General features: G+C 45.5%; 1 protein-coding gene across 1 annotated transcript in view; it reads right to left on the reverse strand.

Moving 5' to 3' along the window:
* The window catches only part of LOC133754726 (centrosomal protein of 89 kDa-like), a gene marked incomplete at its 3' end in the record, with an annotated part of 72,349 nt that overhangs the window by 32,797 nt on the left and 12,636 nt on the right, over positions 1-26,916 (reverse strand). Inside the window, exons 5-7 of the mRNA XM_062185169.1 lie at positions 21,200-21,358; positions 16,843-17,023; positions 5,971-6,076 (exon numbers count right to left, since the gene is read on the reverse strand). Coding sequence (XP_062041153.1) covers positions 5,971-6,076; positions 16,843-17,023; positions 21,200-21,358 — 446 coding nt within the window. The remainder of the gene's footprint in view (positions 1-5,970; positions 6,077-16,842; positions 17,024-21,199; positions 21,359-26,916) is intronic.

Here is a 26,916-nt window from a genome sequence, read left to right on the forward strand (position 1 = left end):
TTTCATTTAACTTTTGGAAGTCCCCTCATCATTGTTCCTTGAAAAAAACTGCTCAAATGATGAAGGTGATGTATACTCTGTTGCACTGAAATGCTGGACGTGACTTTAACTTTCTACTGTTAGCTTACAAAGCATAATAACTGGCTGAAAATACATTAGAAACCAATGTACCAAATACAAAGGGCACAATCTCTACAGAATTCACAAAACAGGGGTTGGCACTGTGGTGTAGCAGGTAAAGCTGCCGCCTGCAGTGCCAGCATCCCATATGGACGCCAGTTTGAGTCCCAGCTGCTCCACTTCCAATCCAGCTCTCCGCTAAGGCCTGGGAAAGCAGTAGGAGATGGCCCAAGTCCTTGGGACCCTGCACCTGCATGGGTGACCTGGAAGAAGCTCCTGGCTTTGGATTGGTGCAGCTCTGGCCATTGCAGCCAATTGGGGAGTGAACCAGTAGACAGAAGACTCTCTCTCTCTCTCTCTCTCTGCCTCTTCTTCTCTCTCTGTAACTCTGCCTTTCAAATAAATAAATCTTTTTTAAAAATTCACAAAAAAAGCAAAAATGATTAAAGACACATGAAAATTCTAAATCTACTTCCTTATTTGTTACAATTACCAAGAGTTGAACAGTTAATCATTAAAGAGCTTTTTTTGTTTTGTTTTTACTAAAATATGATTTTTTTAAAGACTCATTTATTGGGGCACCACTTGCAGCGCCAGCATCCCATATGGACTCTGGTTGGAGTCCCATCTGCTCCACTTCTGATCCAGCACTCTGCTACCACCTGGGAAGGCAGCAGAAGATGGCCCAAGTTCTTGAGCCCCTGAACCAGCATGGGAGACCTGGAGCAGACTCCAGGCTCCTGGCTTTGGATCGGCTCAACTCCAGCTGTTGAAGCCATTTGGGGAATGAAACAGCATATAGAAGACCTCTCTCTCTCGCTGCCTCTGCCTCTGTAACTCTTTCAAATAAATAAACAAATCTTAAAAAAAAAAAAAAAAATTGGACCAGCACTGTGGCACAGTGGGTTAAAGCCCCAGCCTGCAGTGCCCACATCCCATATGGGAGCTTATTTGGCTTGTTTGGGTCTCAGCTGCTCCACTTTTGATCCAGCTCTCTGCTATCGCCTGGCAAAGCAGTGGAAGACGGCCCAAGTCCTTGAAGACCTCTCTCTCTCTCTCTCTCTCTCTCTCTCTCTGCTTCTGCCTCTCTGTAACTCTGCCTTTCAAATACATAAATAAATCCTTAAAAATAAAAGATTTGAAAGGCACAGTGACAGTAGAGAGGGAGAAACAGACAGAGACAGAGAGAGCTCTCCCATTCTCTGCTTCACTCTCCAAATGGCCACAACCACCAAGGCTGGGCCAGGCTGAAGCTAGGAGCCCAAAACTGCATCCAAGTCTCTCATGTGGGTGGCAGGGGCCCAAGTACTTAGACCATCTTCCTCTGCTTTCCCAGGTGCATTAGCAGAGAGCTGGATCAGAAGCAGAGCAGCTGGGACTCGACCCAGTGCCCACATGGGATAACGGTGTCCTAAGTGGCATCTAACCTGCTGCGGTGCCACCATGCCAGCCCTGATGAACTGCTTTTAAGCAAACTGTTATCAGGTCAAATGTCCCGGGACAACTTAGACTGTCAACTGGTAAAACCCTACCCTTTTCTTCCACATCCAGCACAGTGAAACCTCCTCTCCTTGCCGCCTTCTCTAAGGCAAACAACACTAACTGCTCCCCTGGTCTTTGTGCCCACCTCCACTCCTTGGTGTTCCAGAGAACAGTCCGCTGAACATACCCTCCTCCACTATTGGAATGTGGGGGGAAGAGCCTATGGCTCTGTCATCTCTGATACACAGTAGGGACGCTAAATAATTTCTGATGAGTGAACATTTCAAGTGATAAATAATACATTCACATCCTTAAAATAAATAACATCCTTAAAACAGTTTTGATACCATCCCCTACAATGCTACATTGGGTCTTATTGCTTCTATAAATTTAATGGAGTTTTCTAGGTCCTCTTTAAATTCTTCACAAAATAGAGTGGTGCCAATATGGAAATAAATTAAGAAGAAAGAGAAAATGCTGAGGCTGGTGCTGTGGTGCAGTGGGGTAAGCATCAGTCTGCAGCACCAGCATCCCATAAGGGTGCCGGTTCAATTCCTGACTGCTCCACTTCTGATCCAGCTCCCCACTAATGCGCCTGGGAAAGAAGTGGAGGATGGCCAAGTCCTTGGGCCACTACATCCATGTCGGAGACCTAGAAGAAGCTCCTGGCTTCAGATCGGCTCAGCTCTGACCATTGCAGCCAATTGGGGAGTGAACCAGCAGATGGAGGACCACTCTCTCTCTGTCTCTACCCCTCTCTGTAACTCTTTTTCAAATAAATAAAAATAAATCTTTTAAAAAAAATTGAGAGAAAATTCTGGCAGTTCCAGAAGCTGGGTGATAAGCAGGTGGGAGTTCATTCCAGTCTTCTCTCTACTTTTGTCCATGTTCAAAATTATAATAAACGGTTTAAAAGGAAAATTCAAATATTTTCCCCAAGAAACTAATAATTTCTCTAGTATCTTAGTTATCACTTATCAGAAAAAGAATATGATGGAAATCAAAGCTACGCTTTCCATCACCCAAGTTCTCTTTGGTATGGTGCGTCTGTGCTGCTCCTTTGACTGATGTACACATTTCTTCCCCATTTCCTTATTTCATCCGTCACAGATTTCCACAGTCTTCCCTTCTGCAATGCTATCATGGGCTAGGAGTACACACAATTAAAACAACACAAGTCTTCCACATGGGCATCCTATTGCAAAGATTATCATGCTAGGGACCGTCCCAACCTTTACAGAAATACATTCCTGTTGTCAAAAGTTTTAATGGGGGTGGGCACTGTGACACAGGTTAAGCCACCCTTGGGATGCCTGGTCCCACACTGGAGTGCTGATTCAAGTCCCAGCTACTCTGCTTCCAATCTAGCTCTGTATTCATGTGCCAAGACAGAGTGGATGAAGACTAAGGGAAGGCACTGGGATACACACGTGTCATTCCACTTATCCTTACTGTAACCTGACAAGAGAGACCGTCCCAGACGGTGTCGAAGAAGGGTGCAGTCACTTCACTATGCTTCTTGTCACCCGGAAATGACAGAGGGGAAAACTGGAACACTGAGAGCCACAGAAAGGTTCCTGACATGTTGTCTGTGGATCACCCACATCAGACTCCCCAGGCACTTGCTGCAAAGACAGCTGAGGGCCTGGCCCGGGGCCACAGAATTAGAATTTGACATATGGAGATTTTCCACCAGTGACCAGAGCCTTTCAATGCCTTCCACAAACCAAGGACCACTGCAAGAGCTGCAATCCCGCACAGCCAGCACCTGTGCTCCAAGCTCATGTTTCAGGATCCACCTGTCACTGCCTGCTTGTTACAACATTTTATCCCTGCCAGAGGCATCAGACGCTTCATCGGTAGAGGGCGCTGGAGAGACACAGGAGAGAAGAATTTGCCTCAGGATTAGACTTCTTTTCCCTGTGCTTTTTTTTTTTTTTTTTTTTTTTTTTTGGTGGCCAGCAACCGCAGCAGCTGCCCATGGGTGGCTTCCCTTGACACACCCTACCTGAGAGGACAGCACCTTAACTGCCTGTGGCAGGCCATGGCTACCCTCTCTCCAACAAGGTCTGGACACCAGCTCTGGGTAAGGCTCTCCCGGGTTTCTCTCCTCTCAGAGACTGCATCAGCAGCCTAGGGAGCAGCTGCTGGTGCTGCGTTCTTGAGTGTTCTCTTTACCTCTCAGTAGGCAATCCTGCTGTAATCAATAATTCTTTATTGGAGGAGGCTTCACAAAGTTCAAAGACATGAATGGCTGACACAGGGATTAGTCGCCACTGGAACGCCCTCATCCCTCATCAGAGTGCCTGGTTGGACTCCTGGCTCCTCTGCTTCTGATCCAGCTTCCTGCTAATGTGTGCCTGCCCTCTGGGAGGCAGCGGAACACGGCCCAAGTCCTTGGGTATCTGTCATCCATGTGGGAGACCTGGATGGACTTCCAGGCTCCTAGCACTGGCCTGGCCCAGTCCTGGCTGTTGCAAGTATCTGGGGAGTAAATGGGCAGATGAAGATGTGTCTCTGCCTCTCTTTCAAATAAAATTAAAATAAATATTCTTTAAAAATCCACAGAAAACTGAATTAAAAGATAAGTTTATTTTGGTGCAATAAAGTTAAAATCCTTGTGAGTTTTAGCCTAACGTCCAGTTTTCATGAACTTTTTGAAGATTTCCTACATTAAATTTTCTCTCTTTAGTTACTTTTGAGTTCTGTCTCTTGACTGGATCCTGATTTATAGGTGACACATCAGGCCACCTAGCAGAGATGTCATAAAACAGAGGGGGGCCGGTGCTGTGGTGTAGTGGGTAAAACCCCACCTGCAGTGTCGGCATCCTATATGCTGGTTCTAGTCCTGCTGCTCCACTTCTGATCCAGCTCTCTGCTATGGCCTAAGAAAGCAGTGGAAGATGGCCCAAGTCCTTGGGCCCCTGCACCCGCATGGGAGACAAAGAGGCTCCTGGCTTTGGATCAGCGCAGCTCCAGCCATTGTGGCCAATTGGAAATGGACCAGCGGATGGAAGACCTCTCTCTCTCTGCCTCTCCTCTCTCTGTATAACTCTTTCAAATAAATAAATAAATCTTAAAAAAAAAAAAAAAGAAAGAAAGAAAACAGAGGAAGAGGCCACACAGACATAGGAAGATCTTTAGGATGCACTGTGAGATGAAAGAGACAGGGGATACTGTGTGGCACAGTGGGTCAGTTAAACCATCACTTGGGACACCTGCATCTTATATCAGAGTGCTGAATTGATTCCTGGCTATTCTGCTTACAATCTATCTTCTGGCTAACGCATCTGCACCTGGGAAGGCAGCATGAGATGGCTCAGGTGCTTGGGCCCCTGCCACCCATGTGGGAGACCTGGATGGCATTTCAGACTCCTGGTTTCAGCCTGGCCCACCACCTAGCCATTGTGGTCATTGTGGAGTGAACCTGTGGATGGAAGATCTTTTTCTGTTTTCTGTCACTATGCCTTTCAAATATATAAATGAGAGAGGGGGGGGGGGGAGGAAGGAAGAAAAAGAAGAGAAGAAAAAAGGCAGGTAACAAAATAGTATGTATCTTATATACACATACTTAAAACTGCTAAAAATCATCATCTATGGGAGTATAAGATTTGTATTCGATTTTTTTTTTTTTGCAAAGACAGATATTTCTTCTCTAATTAAAGAAGAGATACACTTTTTACATGGATTCAATATTCCAGTGTTACTAGGCTAGCATTCTGTCTTCCAGTCACAAAGTCTAAGAGTTTCTGGAGCCCAGGCAGCTCCAAGGGCCCTGATAAAGGAGTTTCCTTTTGCTCACTATGTGTCAGGCTCTCTCACTTCCTAGATGTAAGGTACCTCTTGGGAAACTGAAAACTGTGTCCTACCATGCCATAATGTGCTGCCTTCTCTCTCTCATTGTGCCAAATAAAATACATAAGGACTGGTAATGCTCACGTACAGAACTGAATTGGAAATACCTCCACCCACCCACTCACCTAACAGCCCTCGCCCTGGGCCCAGCATGGAAGACTGGACAGATGATCTTATCCACTCATTCCAGGGAGCACCAGGCACCAGGAAGCCGAGGAAAGGTACAGGCAGAGCTTCATGGCAGAGCCAGGAACCCTCTTCCCCCCACCCTGGTCATGGGTCCCCTCACAGCTCAGGGAGCAGACAACAGGGGCTGTGAGCACCCTGTACTTGGGGCAACTGACTGAGTGCTTATTTTCAATGAAAATAAATTTTAAAATATAATCCTAGTTAAAACATCATAGAGCCACAGTATGGAGGGGAGATGCCTGCATCCCCCCAAAGTCACCATTGCTTATGGCAACAAACTGCTCTTACGTTTTGAAGTTATTTGCTTTTTGGTTGGTTGCTTACCTTTCCGTTGTGCATACTGTGGTGCAGGAGGTGAGCCTGGAAATCCATCTGGCTCACACGGATTTTCATCGTCGTCACTGTCCACCCACTGTGACAAAAGCACCTTCTGTTATTACAAAAGACAAAGGAGGAGTAAATACATGGCAAATGTCACCAGTATAAAATGTCCTCCTAACAAACTCAAAGGTCTTCTTTCACATTCTTTCTACTGCTATCCCTAGCCCTAAGCAACTAAGGTGTTTTCCTCCTTGAGACACAAAAGCCTACACTGGTGGGGCCAGATGAGCCTTCAGGCCTGGGAAAAGCCTGATTGGCTGGCAAAGGCATTGCCATCCAGCTTTTGCTGAGGCCGTACAAGGCTTCACATCCCACCCCTGCTGCCCGGGGAAGCTTCCCTTCCTCATTCCTGCTGGGGAGCTCAGCACAGCACCCAACACCATCTTACCTGGTGCAGTAGTGACCAGTAATACCTGATCAGTGCTACTGACACTGTTACTCACTTGTCCATGGGACAAGAATGGCTGACCTGCTGGGAGAAGCTTCATCCAGGCACTTGTGTGGCTCAAGGCCTATCACGTGTGCTGACCAGGTGAGTCTACTGTACATGTGGCTTCCTGGGAACAGAACCCCTCTCTCTGTGAGCTACTCCCATGTGGGAGTCGGAAATGGTAACAGCCACAGAGGTGTCCCTCAGAGACCCCGGGCAGGAATGGGTCTGTCACTGACAAGGAAGAACACTTCTAACAGCAAGGAGCAGGGATAGAGGCTGCCCAAGAGGAAGATCAGGGTAAACTAGGATCAGAGCTCTTGGGGTTGGCTTCCTGTCTGCCACCCTGAATCTTTGGTAAAATCTTGCTTCCGCAATCTGCTTAGCTTACTACACTGTGCTACAGGCAATGGAGGGCCACCCCACGGGCTGGCAGGAAGGTAGTGGCAACCACCAGCAATATAACTGTGAGAGGGGGTATTTCAGAGCCAACAGCTAAGGCCACGAGGTCCACCAAGCCCTGCACACATGGCCTTCAAGGTGACCCCACTCAGGAGCAGCAGACAGGTCTGTCAATCTAGTCATCATTTGAAGGAAGAAAACAAATGACCCCTGGCTTTTTATCTTTCAGAAACAAACTCCCTGCTCACCCTGTCAAAGACATATTAAGCTGTTCACTATCATTGAGGAAATGTAACACTGATCAGAGACTCAAATGGCATCCTGAAGACACCCTGTATGGAAAACTACTTGGTAGAACCTACTGGTACTGAGGTAGCTCATGTATATCCCAACCCTCAGTGTACACCACCAGAAGTATGGACATCAAAGGACACATCCATCAAAGTCCTCAGTAGCACTACTCCTGAGAGCCTATAACTGGAAACCAAGTATCTGTCAGAGGCAAATAATTGAATGGTATAGTTGCAAAATGGGATATTACACAGAAACACAAATGAATCAACATGGCTACACATGAAACTGAAGACTCTCTAGAACCCCAAAGAATGCATACTCTGATTAAATTCATCTCCTTTTCAGAATAGGCAAAATTAATTAAGCTCACTTATAGAGTCTGAATCTATTCCTGGACTCAGGACAATAGTATGTATTTTAAATCATATGCTACTGACAACATAGAAGCAAAAGGCTATGTATTCTATAACTTCACACATTTAAAGTTCAAGAGCTTATAAAGCCAATCTGATATCAGAAGCCTTCTATTACTTGGAAATGAAAACAAGATGCTGGGAAACCTGACAAAAATGCAAGGACGCTACAGAGGCTACAGAGTCCAGAATCTTGTGACTGTATGTGTGATGTGACTGTAAGGCCACCGAGTGATTAACTCCAGTGACGCACAGGATCCAGCCCAGAACTGCACAGCACCTTTCCAGATACCTGCCTCCCCCCCCTCCCACACACAATCCACTGCACAGTCACTAGAGATGTAGCACACAAGGCTCTGGCTCCACTGTGGGGAAAGTTTCCAAGAAGTACGGGCAGCGAACCGAACCAAGGACCAAGTCTACAAGGAGCGGTTTTGATCCATAAGGCAGAGGGACTGCTGGGGCCTGCACTGGGAACTTCTTACGTCCAAGGACATGCGAGACCTCCCCCCTGACTTGGTCACATTAGGATGCATAAGCTGGGTTTGTGCATCCACACCTCCTCACCTGCTGCCCAGGAGACCCTAGCACTAGAAGTTAGAAGTCATTATACATTGGCTGGAGTGACAGCCTGATGCGTCGCCTGCTATCCTGGCCTTCTATTGCTCCCAGTGGGGGCCAAGTTCACACAGAGATGTTCACACTGGTAGAATAAACCGACAGTGGAAACTTCTACCTGCACACGTATGTATGTTTGTAGGTATATAAATGCAGATGGAGAGATTGCAGAAGAATGCATGCTGTGGCTGCCACTGCTACACTGCCCTCCCAGCAACCAGCTCCCTCCTTGGTTTCCTGCTAAGAGATCCTGATTTTGTTCACTACAAATGGGCACAGCCTCAGCGCTTGATTCATGGTAATTCTATCCCCTTAAGCCAATGGTTGTTTAAGGGATGGGAGTGTGCCCAGTGAACCGCATGCTGGGATGTTTCCAGGAAAAATGTTTCTCACAATCACAATAAAAACAGAGCAGCCTGATGAGAAGACCCTCCCCCACCTCTTCCTTTCTGCTCTGGGGCCAGGAACTGCGGTAAACACCTGTGACCCTGAAGAGGAGGCCAAAGGACTTTACAATGCCAGGCTTCAGAAGCAGCTCAAACAATTTTCTAGTCCTCTGCCTCTTGGCTTTATGATGGCAGAGAGTTAAATGTCTACTATTGAATCCTTATGTTTATCTATTCCATTACTTGCAGCCCAAAAAAAAAAAAAGAGTAATAATAAAACAGATATCACACTGACAACAGAGGCTTCTCCAGGAGAGGGGAGGACTGGAATAGAGAGGACAGAGTTTCAGGAAGGACTTTTGTTTATGTACAGTATCAAAGGTTCTATAAGAAATATGTATCTGGCCGGCGCCGTGGCTTAACAGGCTAATCCTCTGCCTTGCGGTGCCAGCACACCGGGTTCTAGTCCTGGTTGGGGCGCCGGATTCTATCCCAGTTGCCCCTCTTCCAGGCCAGCTCTCTGCTATGGCCCGGGAAGGCAGTGGAGGATGCCCAAGTGCTTGGGCCCTGCACCCGCATGGGAGACCAGGAGAGGCACCTGGCTCCTGGCTTCGGATCAGCGCGATGCGCAGGCCGCAGCGGCCATTGGAAGGTGAACCAACGGCAAAAAGGAAGATCTTTCTGTCTCTCTCTCTCACTATCCACTCTGCCTGTCAAAAAGAAAAAAGAAAAAAGAAAAAGAAATGTGTATCCATGTATTACTTGTGTAACAAAAAGAAGACAGCCCAAGTCCTTGGGCCCCTGCACCTGCGTGGGAGACCTGGAAGAAGCTCCTGGCTCCTGGCTTCAGATCGGCGCAGCTCTGGCTGTTGCAGCCATCTGGGGAGTGAACCAGCGGATGGAAGACCTCTCTCTCTGTCTCTACCTCTCTCTGTAACTGTCTTTAAATAAATAAAATAAATTTTTTTAAAAAAAGGAAAAGTGCAATCAATACAGAAGGACGAGTTACTAGAAACAATAAAATGCAGTGAGCAAAGTGCTCAGAGAGAAATGCAGGAAGTACACACACACCCTCCCCCCCCAAAAAAAAAAAAATCACAAGAAGTGACATAAATGGGCCAGTGTTGTGGCACAGCAGAGCCCCAGCTCTGTATTTCCAATCCAGATCCCTGCTAACATGCCTGGGAAAGCAGCACAATATAGCCCAAGTGTTTGGGCTCATGCCACCCACATAGGAGATCCAGAAGAAGCTCCTGGCTCCTGGCTTCGGCCTGGCCCAGCTACTGCAGCTGAGGTCATTTGGACAGTGAACCAGGGGATGCAAGAGCTCTCTGTGTAACTCTTTCAAATAAATCTTTTTTTTTAAAGTGACATAGAAAAAAGAGGGACAAGTTATCAAAGAAAATATTAGACATATAGAAGACAAATTAAGACAATCCAACTAATATTCCCAAAGGAGAACAGAATAAATAATGTAATTATTCAGTTATGCAAAGATAAAATAGGGAAAGAAATCCCCTCAAAACAAAAATGGGAGATAAATCTATGTCTGCAGAATTAAATTACAGACAAATTTCAGGAGGAAAATGGATAAAAAATAATAAATACCACAATAAATTCTGGTGAAGTTACTGAACCTAAGAGGATACAAAATAAAACCTAGAAAAGTGTCAGGTACAATAATCAAGTCACCTAAGAGGGAACAAGATCAGGCCACAACTACTTCCTATCCTTTCACTGGTACACTCTCGGCCTCCTAAAAAGGGTGGGGTCCCTGCTGCATGGTCCCACATCACCCTGTGCCTTTCCTTTCTAATACCTGCGATCCTTGCTGGGCCTGTACTGTGGCACAGTGAGCTAACCCACTTCCTGACACACTGGCATCCCATACACAGCCAGTTCAAGTCCCAGCTGCTCCACTTCTGATCCACCTCCCTGCTAATGCACTTGGGAAAGCAGCAGAGATGGCCTTAAGTCCTTGGGACCCTGCCACCCACATGGGAGACATGAATGGAGTTCCAGGCTTTTGGCTGCAGATGGAGGCTCTCTCTGTCTCTGTCTTTCCCTCTTTCCCTAGAACTCTGCCTTTCAAATAAATAAATCTTTAAAAAAAGTTTGATCATTCATGTAACTGGATTCTGTGTGGCTCACACAGAGTCTCCAGCACCTACTACAATGCCTGGTTCTCACTTAGACACTCAATTAATACATACTGAGCTATCTATCTGCCCAGACAGCTCCTCCCAGATATAGTCCTTCACGGGTTGAAGAAACTGAGGTGCAGAGAGGTTACCTGATTTCCCTAAGCCACACGTCTGAGAGGTAGAGAAGGTGGGACATGAACTCAGGCTCTGAATGGTTGGTCTATTTCCTTAATATAGTTTTGCTTATCTTAATAGTAAATAATTGTCTGCTTCAGAGAAGTATGAATGACCTCACAAAAAGGCTAAAAGTATAAATTACTTCAGAATACAGAATATCTGCAATAAATATAAGAAAGACAATCTCATATTTTTTAAGAAATTAAAATGAACCTCCATGGGCAACATCACTTTCAGAGCTGGTACTATTGATTAGTGATTAAATACCGTTCTTTTTATGCTCCACACATCAACCTTTTCAAAGATATATTTAGGGATTATTTTATTTAATGTTTTATATTTTTATTTTATTTTATTCTATTCTATTTTATTTGAAAAGCATAGTGACAGAGAGAAAAGAAGAGACAGACAGTGAGATCTTTGATCCACTGATTCACTACCTAAATGGCCACAAAGCCAGGGCTCAGCTTGGCCAAAGCTAGGAGCCTGGAATTCTACCCAGGTCTCCCACATGGGTACAGGGGCCCAAGCACTCAGGCCACCTTTTGCTGCTTTCCTATGCATATTAGTAGGGAGCTGGATTGGAAGTGGAGCAGCCGGGACTCAAACTGTTGCTTATATGGGATGCTGGCATCACAGGGGGCAGCTTAACCTGCTGCACCACAACCTGGCCCCAGTGATATATATTTTAAATAATATTATATCAAGGGCTTCAAAAAGTTCGTGGAAATTTTTCATTACCTTTTTAAAAGAGATGTATTTATTTATTTAAAAGCCAGAATGACAGAGGGAGAGGGAGAGAAAGATCTTCCATTCACTAGCTTACTCCCCAAATAGTTGCAATACCCAGGGATGGGCTGGGCTGAAGCCAGGATCCAGGAACTCCATCTGGGTCTCCCCCTGGGCTGGCAGGGGCCTGAGTACTTGGGCCATCTTCTATTGCCTTCTTAAGCACATTAACAGGAAGCTGGATTGGGGGTGGGGGAGCCAGGACCTGAACCAGCACTCTCATATGGGATGCCAGTATCACAAGCAGCAACCAAGCCCATTGTGCCACAATGCCAACCCCTACATTATTTTTTAATTCCATGTTCCATTAACTTTTTGAATACCCTAGCAAACTCAGGGATACTTGGTCAATTAAAAATGAAAGACTTAAGTCTAAGAAATATTCTTGCTAGACCTGAGAACTACAAACACAAATTTTAATTCTCAACAGGGACACTGGTCATCCTGGTCTGAATCTTGTCTCTGCCACTGGATGCTTGGTTGGCTGATGCTGGATGAGTCAATCATCCTGATTCTTTACATACATGTCTCAGGTATGTGGAGTGGATGAGATGGTACATATAAACTGCTTCACATAGCATAAACACATTTTCTCCTATTATCTCCTCCACCAAAAAACACCAAGACTGTGGCAAACTGAAATCCCCTTCTATCTTCATTCATGCCAGCTGTTCTTGGCAAGGATAATGTGCAGGTGATAATGAAATCTTTCAATGGCTGTCAATCAGTGCAACTCAACCTTTGGATCCTGGGCTATACAGGGGGATGGACTTTCCTTTTGTCTGGGTAGTAGTAGAGAAACATGGAGATTAGCATACACACACTGACAGTACATTGGAACAATTCTTTTTAGGACAATTTGGCAACATCCAGCGTGGTCCAACACACCCTGGTACATGCATCAGACACACACAAGGAAACAACCTAAGTGTCCATCAATACGTGAGTAGGTCAATAAATTAAGGATTGATGTCAAAACAGGAATGCTAAGAGAAAATGCAAAGAAGTGGAATCATTGGTTCAGTAAAGTGACCTTTATAGAATTTAAAAATACAGGACTGTTGTTTACTTACACTTACTTGTTATAAGAGAAAATAAACATAGACTTCTAGAATGTACTCCAAATCCAAGAGAAGATGGCTTTTAAGGGGCAAGGGAGGTTCAGGGTGAAAAATAAAGATTTTAACCTAATCTGTGATGTTCTATTTAACAATAATAAAAAAGAGAATGAAAAATGTCAATATTCATTCTGGAGAAAGAAAACACTAATGTTTCATAAGAGGTCTTCAAAAAGTTCATGAAAAAAAAAAACATGAAAAACTGCAGATTTCAAAATGGTTTTGCACCAAAATTCATATTTCTAATTCCATTGTACACGAACTTTAAAAATTTTTATTTGAAATGCGGAGAGACAGACAATAGATCTTCCATTTGCTAGTTCTCTCCCCATACACCTATAACTGCAAGGACTGGGCTAGAGCAAAGTCAGCAGCCCAGAACTCAATCTGGGTCCCCCATGTGGTTGACAGGAATCCAATTACTTGCGGCATCACCTGCTGCTTCCCAGGTGTACATTAACAGGGAGCTGGAATTGGAAGCAAAGCCAGGACTAGAACACAGGGACTCTGGTATGAGATATAGGACCTAAAGAGACCTTCCTTCCTTTTATGCCAACTGCTCTTAAACACCAGCCAAATGCCAGCTCCCCTCATCCCCACAAACTTTCTTTTTTACTATTTATTTATTTGAAAGGCAGAGTGACAGAGAGATCTTCCATCTGTTGGTTCACTCCTCAAATGGCCACAACAAGCCAGGAGCCTGGAATTCTATCCTGGTCTCCAGGAAGGCAACAGGAACCAGTACGTACCACTTCCCAGCAGCATTAGCAGAGAGCTGGATTGGAAGCCAAGCATCTGGAGACTCAAACTTGTTCTCCAACATGGGATGCCTGCATTACAAGCAGTGGCTGAACCCACTGTGCCACAACGCTGTCCCCTTAAGTACCCTCACATCACTTTCTACTTCCAAAATTTTAAAATAACTATGACAGATTTGCCTTAAAAGAAAAAAAAAAAAAAAAAAGGTTTGTGGGGCTGGTACTGTGGCATAGCGGGTAAAGCCACCACCTGCAGTGCCAGCATCCATATGGGAGCCAGTTCAAGTCATAGCTGCTCCACTTCTGAGGCAGCTCGCTGCTATGGCCTGGAAAAGCAGTACAAGATGGCCCAAGTCCTCGGGCCCCTGCACCCGCATGGGCAACCTGGAAGAAGCTTTGGATCGGCCCAGCTCCAGCTGTCACGGCCATTTGGGGAGTGAACCAGCAGATGGAAGACCTCTCTCTGCCTCCACAATTCTGCCTTTAAAAATAAATAAAAAAATAAATAAATCTTAAAAAAAAAAAGTTGGTACTTTGAATGACAAAGGAGGCTCTGTAGGGCCAATCCTACATCTTTCTTCTCTCAGTGTGACATTGGTTCAAAGTTATGGCCAGAAACTACACAGCTAAGGAACAGCAGGACTTCACCCAGGCGTTCCAGAGCCGTGCAGCAGCACTCTCAGTGCTCTGGGCAGAATTTGTTCTGGCACTCCTTGTGTAGACAGACTTCATTCTAACATATACAGACTTTAATGTGCAGAATTAACAGTTTAGGAGCTGGCAGGTTAAGCTGCCAACCATGACGCCAGCATCCCATATCAGAGCACCAGTTCAAGTCCTGGCTGCTCTGCCTCCAATCCAGCTCTGTGCTAATGTGCCTGGAAAAGCAGTGGACGATGGCCCCAACATCCACATGGAGATGCAGATGAAATTCCAGGCTCCTGACTCAACCTGGTCAGCCTGGAGAAAACCAGAGGATGGACAACTGAGCTCCTCCACCCCCACCGCCCTCCAACTCCGTCACTCTGCCTTTCAAATAAATAACTAAATCTTAAAAAAAGGAAATTAGTAGTTCATTTATGAAATATACATATTCCTTAAAATATGACTGAATGCAGTAGAGGATAATCAATATATTAATGTAGTTTATGTATGAATATATAACAATATATTTACAAAATATAATATATAAAATTCCTATATCATATTAATGTATTACATATATTGTGTATATAATATACAATATAAAATATATAGTTTATAAACATCTCATGTCCATAAATAATATTAATGTAGGAAGTCTGCATGTCCAGTCATGATGGATAACACATGATATACGAAGGTGAAAAAAGAAGAAAGATTAAGGTACTACCTCCTGCTATTAAAGAAATGGCATTATCCAGTTTCCAAAACCATAGGCGCATAGCTTAAAACTCAGGAATAGGGTTTGAGCATCTGGTGCAGTGGTCAAGACACTACTTGGGCTGCCCCATATGTCGTATCACAGTGCTGGGATCCAAGTCCCAGCTCTACTTCCTTTCCAGCTAATGAGGACCATGGAGGCAGCAGTAATGATTCAAGTAGTTTGGTCCCTGACACTCAAATGGGAGACCCAGACTGAGTTCCTGGACCCTTGTTTTGGCCAGGTCCAGCCCTAACTGTTACAAGGATTTAGAAGTGAATCAGGGGCTGGCGCTGTGGCGTAGCAAGTAAAGCCGCAGCCTGCAGCGCCAGCATCCCATATGGGTGCTGGTTTGAGTCCCGGCTGCTCTACTTTCAATCCAGCTTTCTGTTATGGCCTGGGAAAGCAACTGAAGATGGTCCAGGTTCTCCACATGGGAGACCCGGAAGAAGCTCCTGGCTCCTGGCTTCAGATCAGCCCAGCTCCGGCTGTTGCAGTCAACTGGTGAGTGAACCAGCGGCTTCAAGACCTCTCTCTCTCTTTCTCTCTCTCTGCCTTTCCTTCTCTCTCCGTGTAACTCTGACTTTCAAATAAATTAAAAAGCTGGCGCTGTGGCTCAATAGGCTAATCCTCCACCTTGCGGCGCCGGCACACCGGGTTCTAGTCCTGGTCGGGGCGCCGGATTCTGTCCCGGTTGCCCCTCTTCCAGGCCAGCTCTCTGCTGTGGCCAGGGAGTGCAGTGGAGGATGGCCCAAGTGCCTGGGCCCTGCACCCCATGGGAGACCAGGAGAAGCACCTGGCTCCTGCCTTCGGATCAATGCGGTGCGCCGGCCACAGCGCACAGGCCGCGGTGGCCATTGGAGGGTGAACCAACGGCAAAGGAAGACCTTTCTCTCTGTCTCTCTCTCTCACTGTCCACTCTGTCTGTCAATAAATAAATAAATAAAATCTTTAACAAGAAAAAAAAGTAAATCAGCAGATAGAAGACCTCTCTCTGTTTTTAATTTAAAACAATAAATAAAAAACAACAATGTAGGATTAGTGGAGCGGCTAACAATGGAAAAGTGCAGCTCCTTCAACCGCTCTGTGCCTTGGGTTTCCATGCATCATAAGGGCAATGAATGGAACCCCTCACACTTAGAGGCCAGCTTAGTTAAACTCACCTAGGGCTACAGATGGAGTTGCACATTTCTAGTAGGCATCAAAAAATGTCAGCTACTATTGAGAGACATGGGGTGACATTCCCCTTCTCAGGCAAGAATTTGAAGAAAGGTTTCAATGTGCAGACTGATCTTGGATAAGGGATAGGAAAACTAGTTTAGAGGGTCAAAGAAAAGGACAGGGAGCCAGCGCTGTGGCATAGTGGGTAAAGCTGCCACCCATAGTGCCATCATCACATATGGGCGCTGGTGCAAGTCCCAGCTGCTCCACTTCCAATTCAGCTCTCTGCTATGGCCTGGGAAAGCACCAAATCCTTGGGCCCCTGCACTCGCATGGGAGACCTGGAAGAAGCTCCTGGCTCCCAGCTTCAGCCTGCCCCAGCACTGGCTGTTGCAGCCATTTGGGGAGTGAATCAGTGGATGGAAGACCTCGGGCTCTGCCTCCCTGTAACTCTGGTTTTCAAATAAATAATAAATAAATCTTAAAAAAAAAAAAAAAAAAAGGACAGTATTATGAACTTCTGAGGGAAATCTACAGTAAGAATATGAAGATTTTTTTTCTTTGTCTTTGAAACATAAAGGAAAGAAGTTTAAATTTTAGAATAGCCAGGTTAAAATGATACTAAATACTGGAGCAAAAGCCATCAAATGCAGAATAGAGAAAAGAAAATCCTTACTCCATCAGGGTACATGTAAAGAAGAAACTCTGGCATGCGCAAATCACCTGATTTTTGTGTGGCTTCGCATACTCGGCATCATGGCAACCTCCCTCTTCTTTCTGGGCACTGCCATCTCCCACCTCCTCGGAGCTGGAGGAGAGCTCTGTTTCATCATCCTCTTCCTCTCCACAGCTCAGCATCTCAAAGGATGGTAAAGAAGTTCTCCTTTCACTCTGCCAACTTTGCCTGTGTTAGAACATGAAACAGTAAAGCAAAACAAGCCATTCATAACTTGACATCAACATGTATACACACGTGTCAAATGCCATGCCTCCGGACCCTCAACATAAAAGTACTGTAAGGTGCTACAACATATACAGGAGCAAAAAGACTGCAGCACCCACTGTCACTCCTCTTTGTATACTCAGCATTTGTAGTTTTTCTTGTTTGTTTTTATAGTTATCTCTGTTTTTGATATAATTTGCCTTCGTAGTCAACATTTTAAAGGGTAAGAATCAAATAGAGAGGCTGTCGTTGGCATAGCAGGTTAAGTCACTGCTTGTAATGCTGGCTTCCAGTATTGGAGTACTGGTTCTAGTCGTGGCTGCCCCACTTTCAATTCCAGCTCCCTGCTAATGTGCCTGAGAAAGGACTGGAAAATGGCCCAAGTACTTGGGTTCCTGCCATACAGGTGGGAGACACAGATCCTGGCTCCTGGTGTAGGCCTGGTGTAGCCCTAGCTGTTGTGGCTCTTTGGGGAGTTGGGAAGTTAATCAGTGGATGGAGGATCTCCCTCCCTCTCTCTGTCACTCTGCCTTTCAAATAAGTAAATCTTTTTTTTTTTTTTTAAGATGCCTTTCTTTTAAAAAAATATTTACTTATTTGAAAGGCAGTCACAGAGAGAGAGACAGCGAGATCTTCCACTCACTGGTTCATTCCCCAAATGGCTACAAAGGCAGGAACTGGGCCAATCCAGAGCCAGGAGCTACTTCTGGGTCTCCCATGTGGGTGCAGGGGCCCAAACACTTGGGCCATCTTCCGCTGATTTCTCAGGTGCTTTAGCAGGGAGCAGGATTGGAAGTGGAGCAGCCGGGACTTGAACCAGTGCCTACATAGGATGCCTGTGTCTCAGTCGGTGGCTTTACCCACTATGACACAGCACCCGGCCCCCGACTCCTTTTTTTAACCTTCTAAATTCTTAGAAGTAAATAGCAGTCATCATGCCATGAAAATTTGTTAAAACTGGATACTGGAATTTATGGTCTTATCTGTGTGTACATACCTAACTTTGTCATTCAATGGGAATTTATACTGGTGTATGACTTAGGCAAGGCTGGAAGCTGAGTTGTTTCTTAATACCACTGATCAGCACTGCTGAATTCTTTCCTTCCCCTTTGATCTTATCATGGATGCAGTATGCTGTACACACTGGGCTTACTCTAGGGCATTCCAGGGCACCTTGCTGCCACTGCACCAGAACTTGCAATTTTATTTATTTATTTATTTGAAAGTGTTACAGAGAGAGGTAGAAACAGAGAGAAAGAGGTCTTCCATCCACTAGTTCCCTCCCAAATTACAGCAACAGCCCGAGCTGAGCTGATCCGGAGCCAGGAGCTTCTTCCGGGTCTCCCACATGGGTTCAGGTCCCAAGGACTTGGGCCATCTTCCACTGCTTTCCCAGGCCCTAGCAGAGAGCTGAATCAGAAGTGGAGCAGCTGGGACTCGGCGCCCATATGGGATGCTGGCACTATAGGCCAGGGCTTTAACCTGTTGCACCATAGTGCTGGCCCTAGAACTTGTACTTCTTTCCACTTCTGTAATATGTTTTGAAATACAAGGGAACTAATATTCTTTCCAGATTTTCTTTTTTTTTTCCCCCCACAGGCAGAGTTAGACAGTGAGAGAGAGAGAGACAGAGAGAAAAGTCTTCCTTCCGTTGGTTCACTCCCCAAATGGCCGCTAAGGCTGTGTCAATCTGAAGCCAGGAGCCAGGTGCTTCCTCCTGGTCTCCCATGTGGGTGCAGGGGCCCAAGGACCTTGGCCAAACTCCACTGCACTCCTGGGCCACAGCAGAGAGCTGGACTGGAAGAGGAGCAACCGGGACAGAATCTGGCGCCCCAACTGGGACTAGAACCTGGGGTGCCGGCGGCGCAGGTGGAGGATTAGCCTAGTAAGCTGTGGCGCCGGCCTTCAGATTTTCTGAAAGTTTTATTTGCTTATTCTTTTGGGTGAATTTTTGGACCATTTCCTTACTTTTTCTTTTCTTTTTTTTTTTTTTTTTCCGAGAGGTGTAATGTAATGCCTGCAATAGCCAACAATCTGGGTTTGGAACCAGAAACTTGGAATGCAATCCAAGTCTTCCACATGGGAGGCAGGAATTCAACTTCTTGAGTCATTATTGCTGCTACGCAGGGTCAGTACTGGTGGGAAGCTAGAGTAAGGAACAGCAGCTGGGAAATGCCCCCAGGTACTCAGACGTGGGATGGGGGCGTCGTAACTGCTAGGTCAAATGCCCACTCCTCATCTTTAGTTCATGTTCAGCTAAGCATAATTCTTAACTGAAGAAAAATGGGCCACATTCAAATATCACAATAAGGAACAAGGACTTAAATGTAAGAAATAAAAATCAAAACAGGGCCTAAAAGAAAATGCATTAAGAATAGGGGTATTTTTAAAAGTTTATGAAAAAAAAGGCCGGCGCTGTGGCTTAACAGGCTAATCCTCCGCCTTGCGGCACCGGCACACCAGGTTCTAGTCCCGGTTGGGGCGCCGGATTCTATCCCGGTTGCCCCTCTTCCAGGCCAGCTCTCTGCTATGGCCTGGGAAGGCAGTGGAGGATGGCCCAGGTGCTTGGGCCCTGCACCCGCATGGGAGACCAGGAGAAGCACCTGGCTCCTGGCTTCGGATCAGCGTGATGCGCCGGCCGCAGCCGGCCATTGGAGGGTGAACCAACGGCAAAAAAAAAAAAAAAAAAAAGGAAGACCTTTCTCTCTGTCTCTCTCTCTATCCACTCTGCCTGTCAAAAAAAAAAAAAAAAAAAAAAAGTTTATGAAAAAAGAATATGTTTTTGGCACAAAAAATTAAAAATCATGCTTATATTTTTCATAATACACATTCTTCCATGAACTTTAAAAAGACCCATCATATGCATGGATTTAAAAAAAAAAAAAGAAAGAAATGGGGCTGGTGCTGTGGCACAGCAGGTTAAAGCCCTACCTTTATATATATATATACATATATATATATATATTATACACACACACACGACAGTTAAGAAAGGCAAATTTGGGGGCTGGTGCTGTGATAGTGTGCAAAACTGCTGCCTGCAGTGCCAGTATCCCATATGGGCACTGGTTCTAGTCCTGGTTGCTCCACTTCCAATCCAGCTCTCTTCTATGGCCTGGGAAAGTAGTAGAAGATGGCCCAAGTCCTTGGGCCCCTGCACCCACGTGGGAGACCTGTAAGAATCTCCTGGCTCCTGGCTTCAGGTAGGCACAGCTCCAGACATTGCGGCCAATTGGGGAGTAAAGCAGCAGATGGAGGACCTCTCTCTCTCTCTTTCTCTGCCTCTCTGTAACTCTGCCTTTCAAATAAATAAATATATCAATCTTAAAAAAAAAAAAAAAGGCAAATTTGATATTCCCTGCTCCTACCCCACAAACACCAAAAGCCCTTCAGCATCTTGCCGCCACTCATAAAGGAGACACCAACCCTTTCAAGGTGCCCAGGGCACCCTCATCTCAGTGCTGTCCTCCACCCCAATCTTCAGGCATTCTCCAGCTCACGGGGGTTCTCCCATATGCAAAGATCTTCCTGCAGTTGCTCCTATGTCATATCCTCTCTTCTCCAACTGTAGTGCTCATCCCAGCCCCACACTGACCTCCTGCAACCCTCGAGCTTCCCCTGGTTGATTCCTGCACCCCCAAGCTCTCCCCTCGGCCTTCTCTTCCTCAGGAGGGAGCCTTCCTGGCCCCCTGGCCCTGTGTCAGCTCAACCCAGCTTGAAAAGGAAAAATGTTAAAGAAAAAAGGCTTAGGACAGATGGCAAGGAAAGAAAAATTAGTAAGTTATATCCAGAGGACAGCCATGTGAGAGGTGATGAGTGACAACTCTGTTGAGGTGCGACCCACAGAATCCTTCTAAGGGATAAAGTAACTCAAATCACTGGCTCTGTGCAGCCATGAAAAGCACCAATGTTTTTAAAACAAGTCATAATTGAACAAGATCCACTCTGGAGAAAATTTTGATCTGAGAGTAACTAAGGTCCCTGGACAGTGCCCCTTTGACACTGGTGGTGCAAACCTGACCTCTAGCCATAGACACACGCACATGTGCGCGCACACACACACACACACACAGAAACCATGCTGGGCTGCTCCTCTTGTGCCCTGACAGGAAGCAGAGCCAGGGGTCCCATCCCTACCGAAGTCTCTGCTCCGAGGAGGTGGCATAGGGCTCAATGAAGCTGTCCTTTTCAGCGCAGATCGTGTTGTTCTCAGATTGGGATCTCTGGCGAGGCTGAGGAATGGCGACTGTCCGCCCAGTCAACGTTGTTGCCAGGATGGCTGCAGCCAGAGCAGACCTAGGCACAAAAACATCATTGAGACAGTGAACCGTGAACGCCGTGGGGGAAGGCTGAAGCCACACATATGCATCACTCGAGGTTTGCCTCCTGCCCTGACTCTGTGCCCACAGTCTATGTGCCATCAGAAAACCTCATCTGATTCTCACATCACTTACATCAGCACTTACTACTGGTGTCTCATTTTTCATGGAAATCCAATGACTTGTAAAGATTTCCTAGCCAACAGATAGTGGAACCAGGTCTCTAATTCAGGCAGTCCGACTCTAGAGCCTTTATTCAAGTACTGTGTTAAAAAGTCAGAATAGAAAATTTTAAAAAAAGAGAGAAAATAAAAGAATTTCAAAACCCTTGAAAATTTTCCAAAAACATAGTGAAGACAAAGCAACAGATTTACCTCCTGCCTAAAAAAGAGCAAAACAGGGCTGGCATTGTGGCACAGTGGGTTAAACCACGGCCTGCAATGCCAGAATCCCATATGGGTGCCAGTTGAGTCCTGGCTGCTCCTCTTCAAATTCGGCTCCTTAATAATGGCCTGGAAAAGCCGAAGATGAGGGTCTAAGTGCTTGGGCCCCTGTACCCATGTAGGAGACCTAGAAGAACCTCCTGGCTGCTGGCTTTGGACTGACCCATATCTGGTTGTTGGAACCATTTGGGGAGTGAACCAGAAGATGGGAGATCTCTATCTCTCCCTCCCTCCCTCCCTCTCTCTCTGAAACTCTGCCTTTCAAATAAATAAATCTTAAAAACAAAACAAAACAAAACAAAAACACAACTGTCCCAACTTACTGCCTGGACAATTTCCAGGTCACAGCAAGAGACAAGAGATGAAGTGGATTCAGGAAGTCTCCCTGAGGTAGGGAGATGGAGGTGACAGTCTGGGGACACCCAGGCAGATAGAATTTGCAGGAAGGGGTATTAGAGAAGGAGTGGCAAACAGAACCCAGGAGATCTGCAGAAGGTCCCCACGGGTGTTCAGCAGAACATTCCTTGGTATACACATATGAGAAAATGACCCGAGCTCAGGGGAAAAACATCCGAAAGGAGTAGAGGCACAGGTGCTTACATATGGTCTAAACGGTGCCTGTTGCCACCAGACAGAAATGTTTTTTTTTAAATCTTTATTTATTTTTTTGGACAGGCAGAGTGGACAGTGAGAGTGAGAGTGAGAATGAGAGAGAGAGAGAGAGAGAGAGAGAGAGAGAGAGAAAGGTCTTCCTTTTTCCGTTGCTTTACCCCCCAATGGCCGCTGTGGCCGGCGCACCGCGCTGATCCGAAGCCAGGAGCCAGGTGCCTCTCCTGGTCTCCCATGCGGGTGCAGGGCCCAGGCACTTGGGCCATCCTCTACTGCACTCCTGGGCCACAGCAGAGAGCTGGACTGGAAGAGGAGCAACTGGGACAGAATCTGGTGCCCCGACCGGGACTAGAACCCAGGGTGCTGGTGCTGCAGGCGGAGGATTAGCCTATTGAGCCACAGTGCTGGCCGAGACAGAAATGTTTTAAAACTTACCACTCACAGGACATAGAGCACAGGGCTCAGAACAGTGGGGGAAAATTCACCCTGGCTGAGCACCACTCCAGATCCCATGGAACAGGTCCTAAGGACAAGACTCAGACAGTCACACTATTTCCTTTAACCGCATCCCAGAACAAAGTCCAAGAAGATTTATAGGAATACAAAAATATCTAGCACTCAGCAAGCTAAAATTCACAACACCTTATAACCAATTCAAGATAACGAAGCACGCAGAGTCAGGAAAACATGACCCATGTTAAACCAGAGCTCTTGAGACTGAGATGTTTGAAATAAGAGGGTTCACTGAACCATTACAGATGGGTTGGAAACATGTCCAGGCCTACAGCTGAGAGTGTTTTTATGAACTTTGGAGAAAGCTAAGTTATTTACATTGAACCTGTATTAGCTTCAGCTAAAAGGGGCAGGAAAACAAGAAGGGTGAAGGGCCTTTGGGATAAGAGAAGTATGTGTTGCATCTCGGTTGACTGAGGTTAACAGTTCCACAAATTAATTTTAAGCACGAAGCAGTGGCCCTGGTGGGCAGGGATGGGATTTAAATCAAGATTTCTACATACATACTGGGAGTTAATTAAATTTAGGACATCACAGAACTTTTCAGGATTTGTTTATTTATTTGAAAGTGGGGGTTGGGGGGAGAGAGAGAGAGAGAGAGAGAGATCAATCTTCCACCTTCAGATTCATTCTCCAAGTACCCACGACACTAGAGGCTAGGCCAGACCACAGCCAGGAACAGTATCCAGGTGGCAGGGAGCCTAGTACTCAAGCCATCAGCTCTGCCTCCCAGGTTCATTAGCAGGAAGCTTGTTTGCAGTGGAGATAGGACTTAACCCTAGGCACTGAGATATGGGATGTGGGTTAACCCACTGTACTACAATAACTGCCACAGAATTTTTTCTTTCATCATTCATAATAAAGAGACTATCAATCAACTGAAACCTATTCCAAATTACACACACACGTTAGAATTTTTGGAGAAGACACTGAGACAGCTATTATAATGGTATTTTATATGTTCAAAAAGCTACATAGAGATATGGAAAATTTTTTATAAAGACCTGAACTTCAGGGGCCGGCGATGTGGTGTAGTGGGTAAAGTTGCCGCCTGCAGCGACGGCATCCCATATGGGCACTGGTTCGAGACCCAGCTGCTCCACTTCCGATCCAGCTTTCTGCTATGGCCTGGGAAAGCAGTAGAAGATAGCCCAAGTCCTTGGGCTCCTGCACCCACATGGGAGACCCGGAAGAAGCTCCTGGCTCCTGATCAGCTCAGCTCCAGCCGTTGTAGCCATCTGGGGAGTGAACCAGCAGATGAAAGACCTCTCTCTCCCTCTCCCTCTCTCCTCTCTCCCTCTCTCTCTGTGTAACTCTGAATTTCAAGTAAATAAATAAATCTTAAAAAAAAAAAAAAAAAAAGACCTGAACTTCAGGAGATGAAAATAACAATATCAGTCATGAAAAATACACTAAGATTAACATCAGATTGCATACTGCATAGGAAAAAAAAATCAGTGGAATTGGAATGCTATTGTTTCATGTTATAAACCACCAAGTTTTGGCATACTTTATTACATAGCAATATATAATTAGTATATCTCACCACACTGATGTGGTGTAACTAGGTGGCTAGTTTAGGTCTGAGATAACTGGAAGTCCTTGCAAGCCCCCAATATAATGCTATCCCTCTACCTGTCAATCAAAATGCACCCTTTCCCAGGATGCACCTTGGGACATTGAAGCGGGAAGGGAGAACGCCATAAAAACATGGATATTAAGGTCCACATAGAATTCATGGAGGTATCATAAAATTCCCAGGTGGTTTCATGCATGTAGAGGTACCACCCCCTACCTCACAAAAGAGGCCAGCAACTGAGGAGAGCTCTCTTTTGCCTTGGAGCAAGGATGGAGGTGCTACTCGGGTGCTCTCTCTTCCCCTTTCGCGCCTTTTCCTTTGCAGCAATCCTCTGGCCCACTCATAAGGGATATTTCTCTGTGTGCAGCAACCCATACTCACATGTGTACATGTGCTCACTTTCTTATCTTTTGAATAAATCTTATAACTTGGTGCACCTTATAAATGTCTGCATTTAATTCTTATCTTCAAAGACCTAGAAAAAGATTAGTATATAGCCATGCCCAGGGCCCGCATTGTGGCATAGTGGGTAAGACCATTGCTGCCTATAATACCAGCATCCCATATGGGTGCCAGTTCATGTCTGGGCTGTTCCACTTCTGATCCAACTACTTGCTGATGGCTTGGAAAAAACTGCAGAAGAATGTGCAAGTATTTGAGTCCCTGCCACCCACATAGGAGACCCAGATGAAGCTCCAGGCTCTTGGCTTTGGCCTGCCTCAGCCCTGGCCATTGTGGCCATTTGGGGAATGAACCAGCAGATTGAAGATCTCTCTTGTGTTCTCTCTTGCTCTGTCTCTGTCATCCTATCAAGTAAATAAATAAATCTTAAAATATATATATATATATATATATATACACACACACATCCATGCACACAACAAAATAGTGCTGGAACAACTGAATTTCCACATGGAAAACAAGCAAACTTGGATATATACCTCCCACATTTAACTCCAAGTAGATCACACATCTTAATATAAAGCCTAAAACTGTGACATTTCTAGAGGAAAATATGGAGAATGGCTTTGTGACCCTGGGGTAGATAAAGATTTCTTAGTTATGACAAAAAATTTATAAATTAGATTTCCAACAAATCAAGAATTTCTGCTCTTTCAAAGACACTATAAAGGGACCTGCAGCACCAGCATCCCATATGGGCGCTGGTTTGAAAATGTTTGCATTTCACATATTTCATAAGAGACTTGTATCCAGAACATATAAAGAACATTCAGAATACAATAAAAGACAAAGAACCCAACTTTTTTAAAAAAAAATTATTTTAAAGGTAGAAATACAGAGAGAAAAGGAGAGAGAGATAGCTTCCATCTGCTGGTTCACTCCCCAAATGGCCACAACGGCCAGGGCTGGGGCAGGCTGAAGCCAAGAGCCAGGAGCTTCATCTGGGTCTCCATGTAGGTGCAGGGGCCCAAACACTTGGCCACCTTCCACTGTTTTCCCAGGCAAACAGCAGGGAGCTGGATCAGAAATGGAGTGGCCGGGACTCAAACCGGCACCCATAAGGGATGCCAGCAATGCAAGAAAAAGCTTAACCTTCTACACCACAGTGCCAGCTCCACAACCCAATTTTTAAAATTTAGGAAAGATTTGAACAGATGACTTTGCTTCAGAAACTATACAGATGATTAAAAAAAACTTGATATAAAAAAATTAAAATTGTAAATAAGAAAAGTATACACATGACAAACAAGCAAAAGTCCCTGGCACCATTAGTTATTAGAAAAATATAAAATAGGGGCCTACACAGTACAACAGGTTAAGCCTCCACTTTTGACACCTGCATCACACATTAGAGTCCCAGTTTGAGTACTGGCTACTCTGCTTCTGATCCAGCTCCCTGCTAACACACCTAGGAAAGCAGTGGATGATGGCCCAAGCAGTTGAGTCCCTGCCATCCACATGGGAGACCTGGGTGGAATTCTGGGCTCCTGGTTTTGGCCTGGCACAGGCCCAACTGGCCGTTTTGTGAATAAACCAGCAGATGAAGATGTCTCTGTTTCTCTGCCTTTCAAATAAATAAATCTTTTTTAATGCAAAATAAAACCACCAGGAAACACAACTACTGTGAGATTAGCACAGGTTGATGCCCAATCAGCTCAGTCCTTACTATGACTCATTTCTGTTTCAAGACTTTAAAAGCACCTGATGTTCTCCCAAGTTTCCTTCTAGGTTTTCTGTCACATTCCATGAGAGATGCAATCCCCAGCCACTGGACCAGCCCAGACCCTGCTGTAAGAGCAACACCTGTGGAGATGGGTCAAAGAGTAGCCAAAGGCCCCCTTTTGCTTCTTTTTAATACTAAGATCTCTGCCCCAGGAGAAGCTTACACCTTATTACCGTAACATGTAACTTGTGTTGGAGCATGTTTCT

This window comes from Lepus europaeus, unplaced genomic scaffold, assembly GCF_033115175.1.
Source record: "Lepus europaeus isolate LE1 unplaced genomic scaffold, mLepTim1.pri SCAFFOLD_29, whole genome shotgun sequence".
NCBI classification, from domain to species: domain Eukaryota; kingdom Metazoa; phylum Chordata; class Mammalia; order Lagomorpha; family Leporidae; genus Lepus; species Lepus europaeus.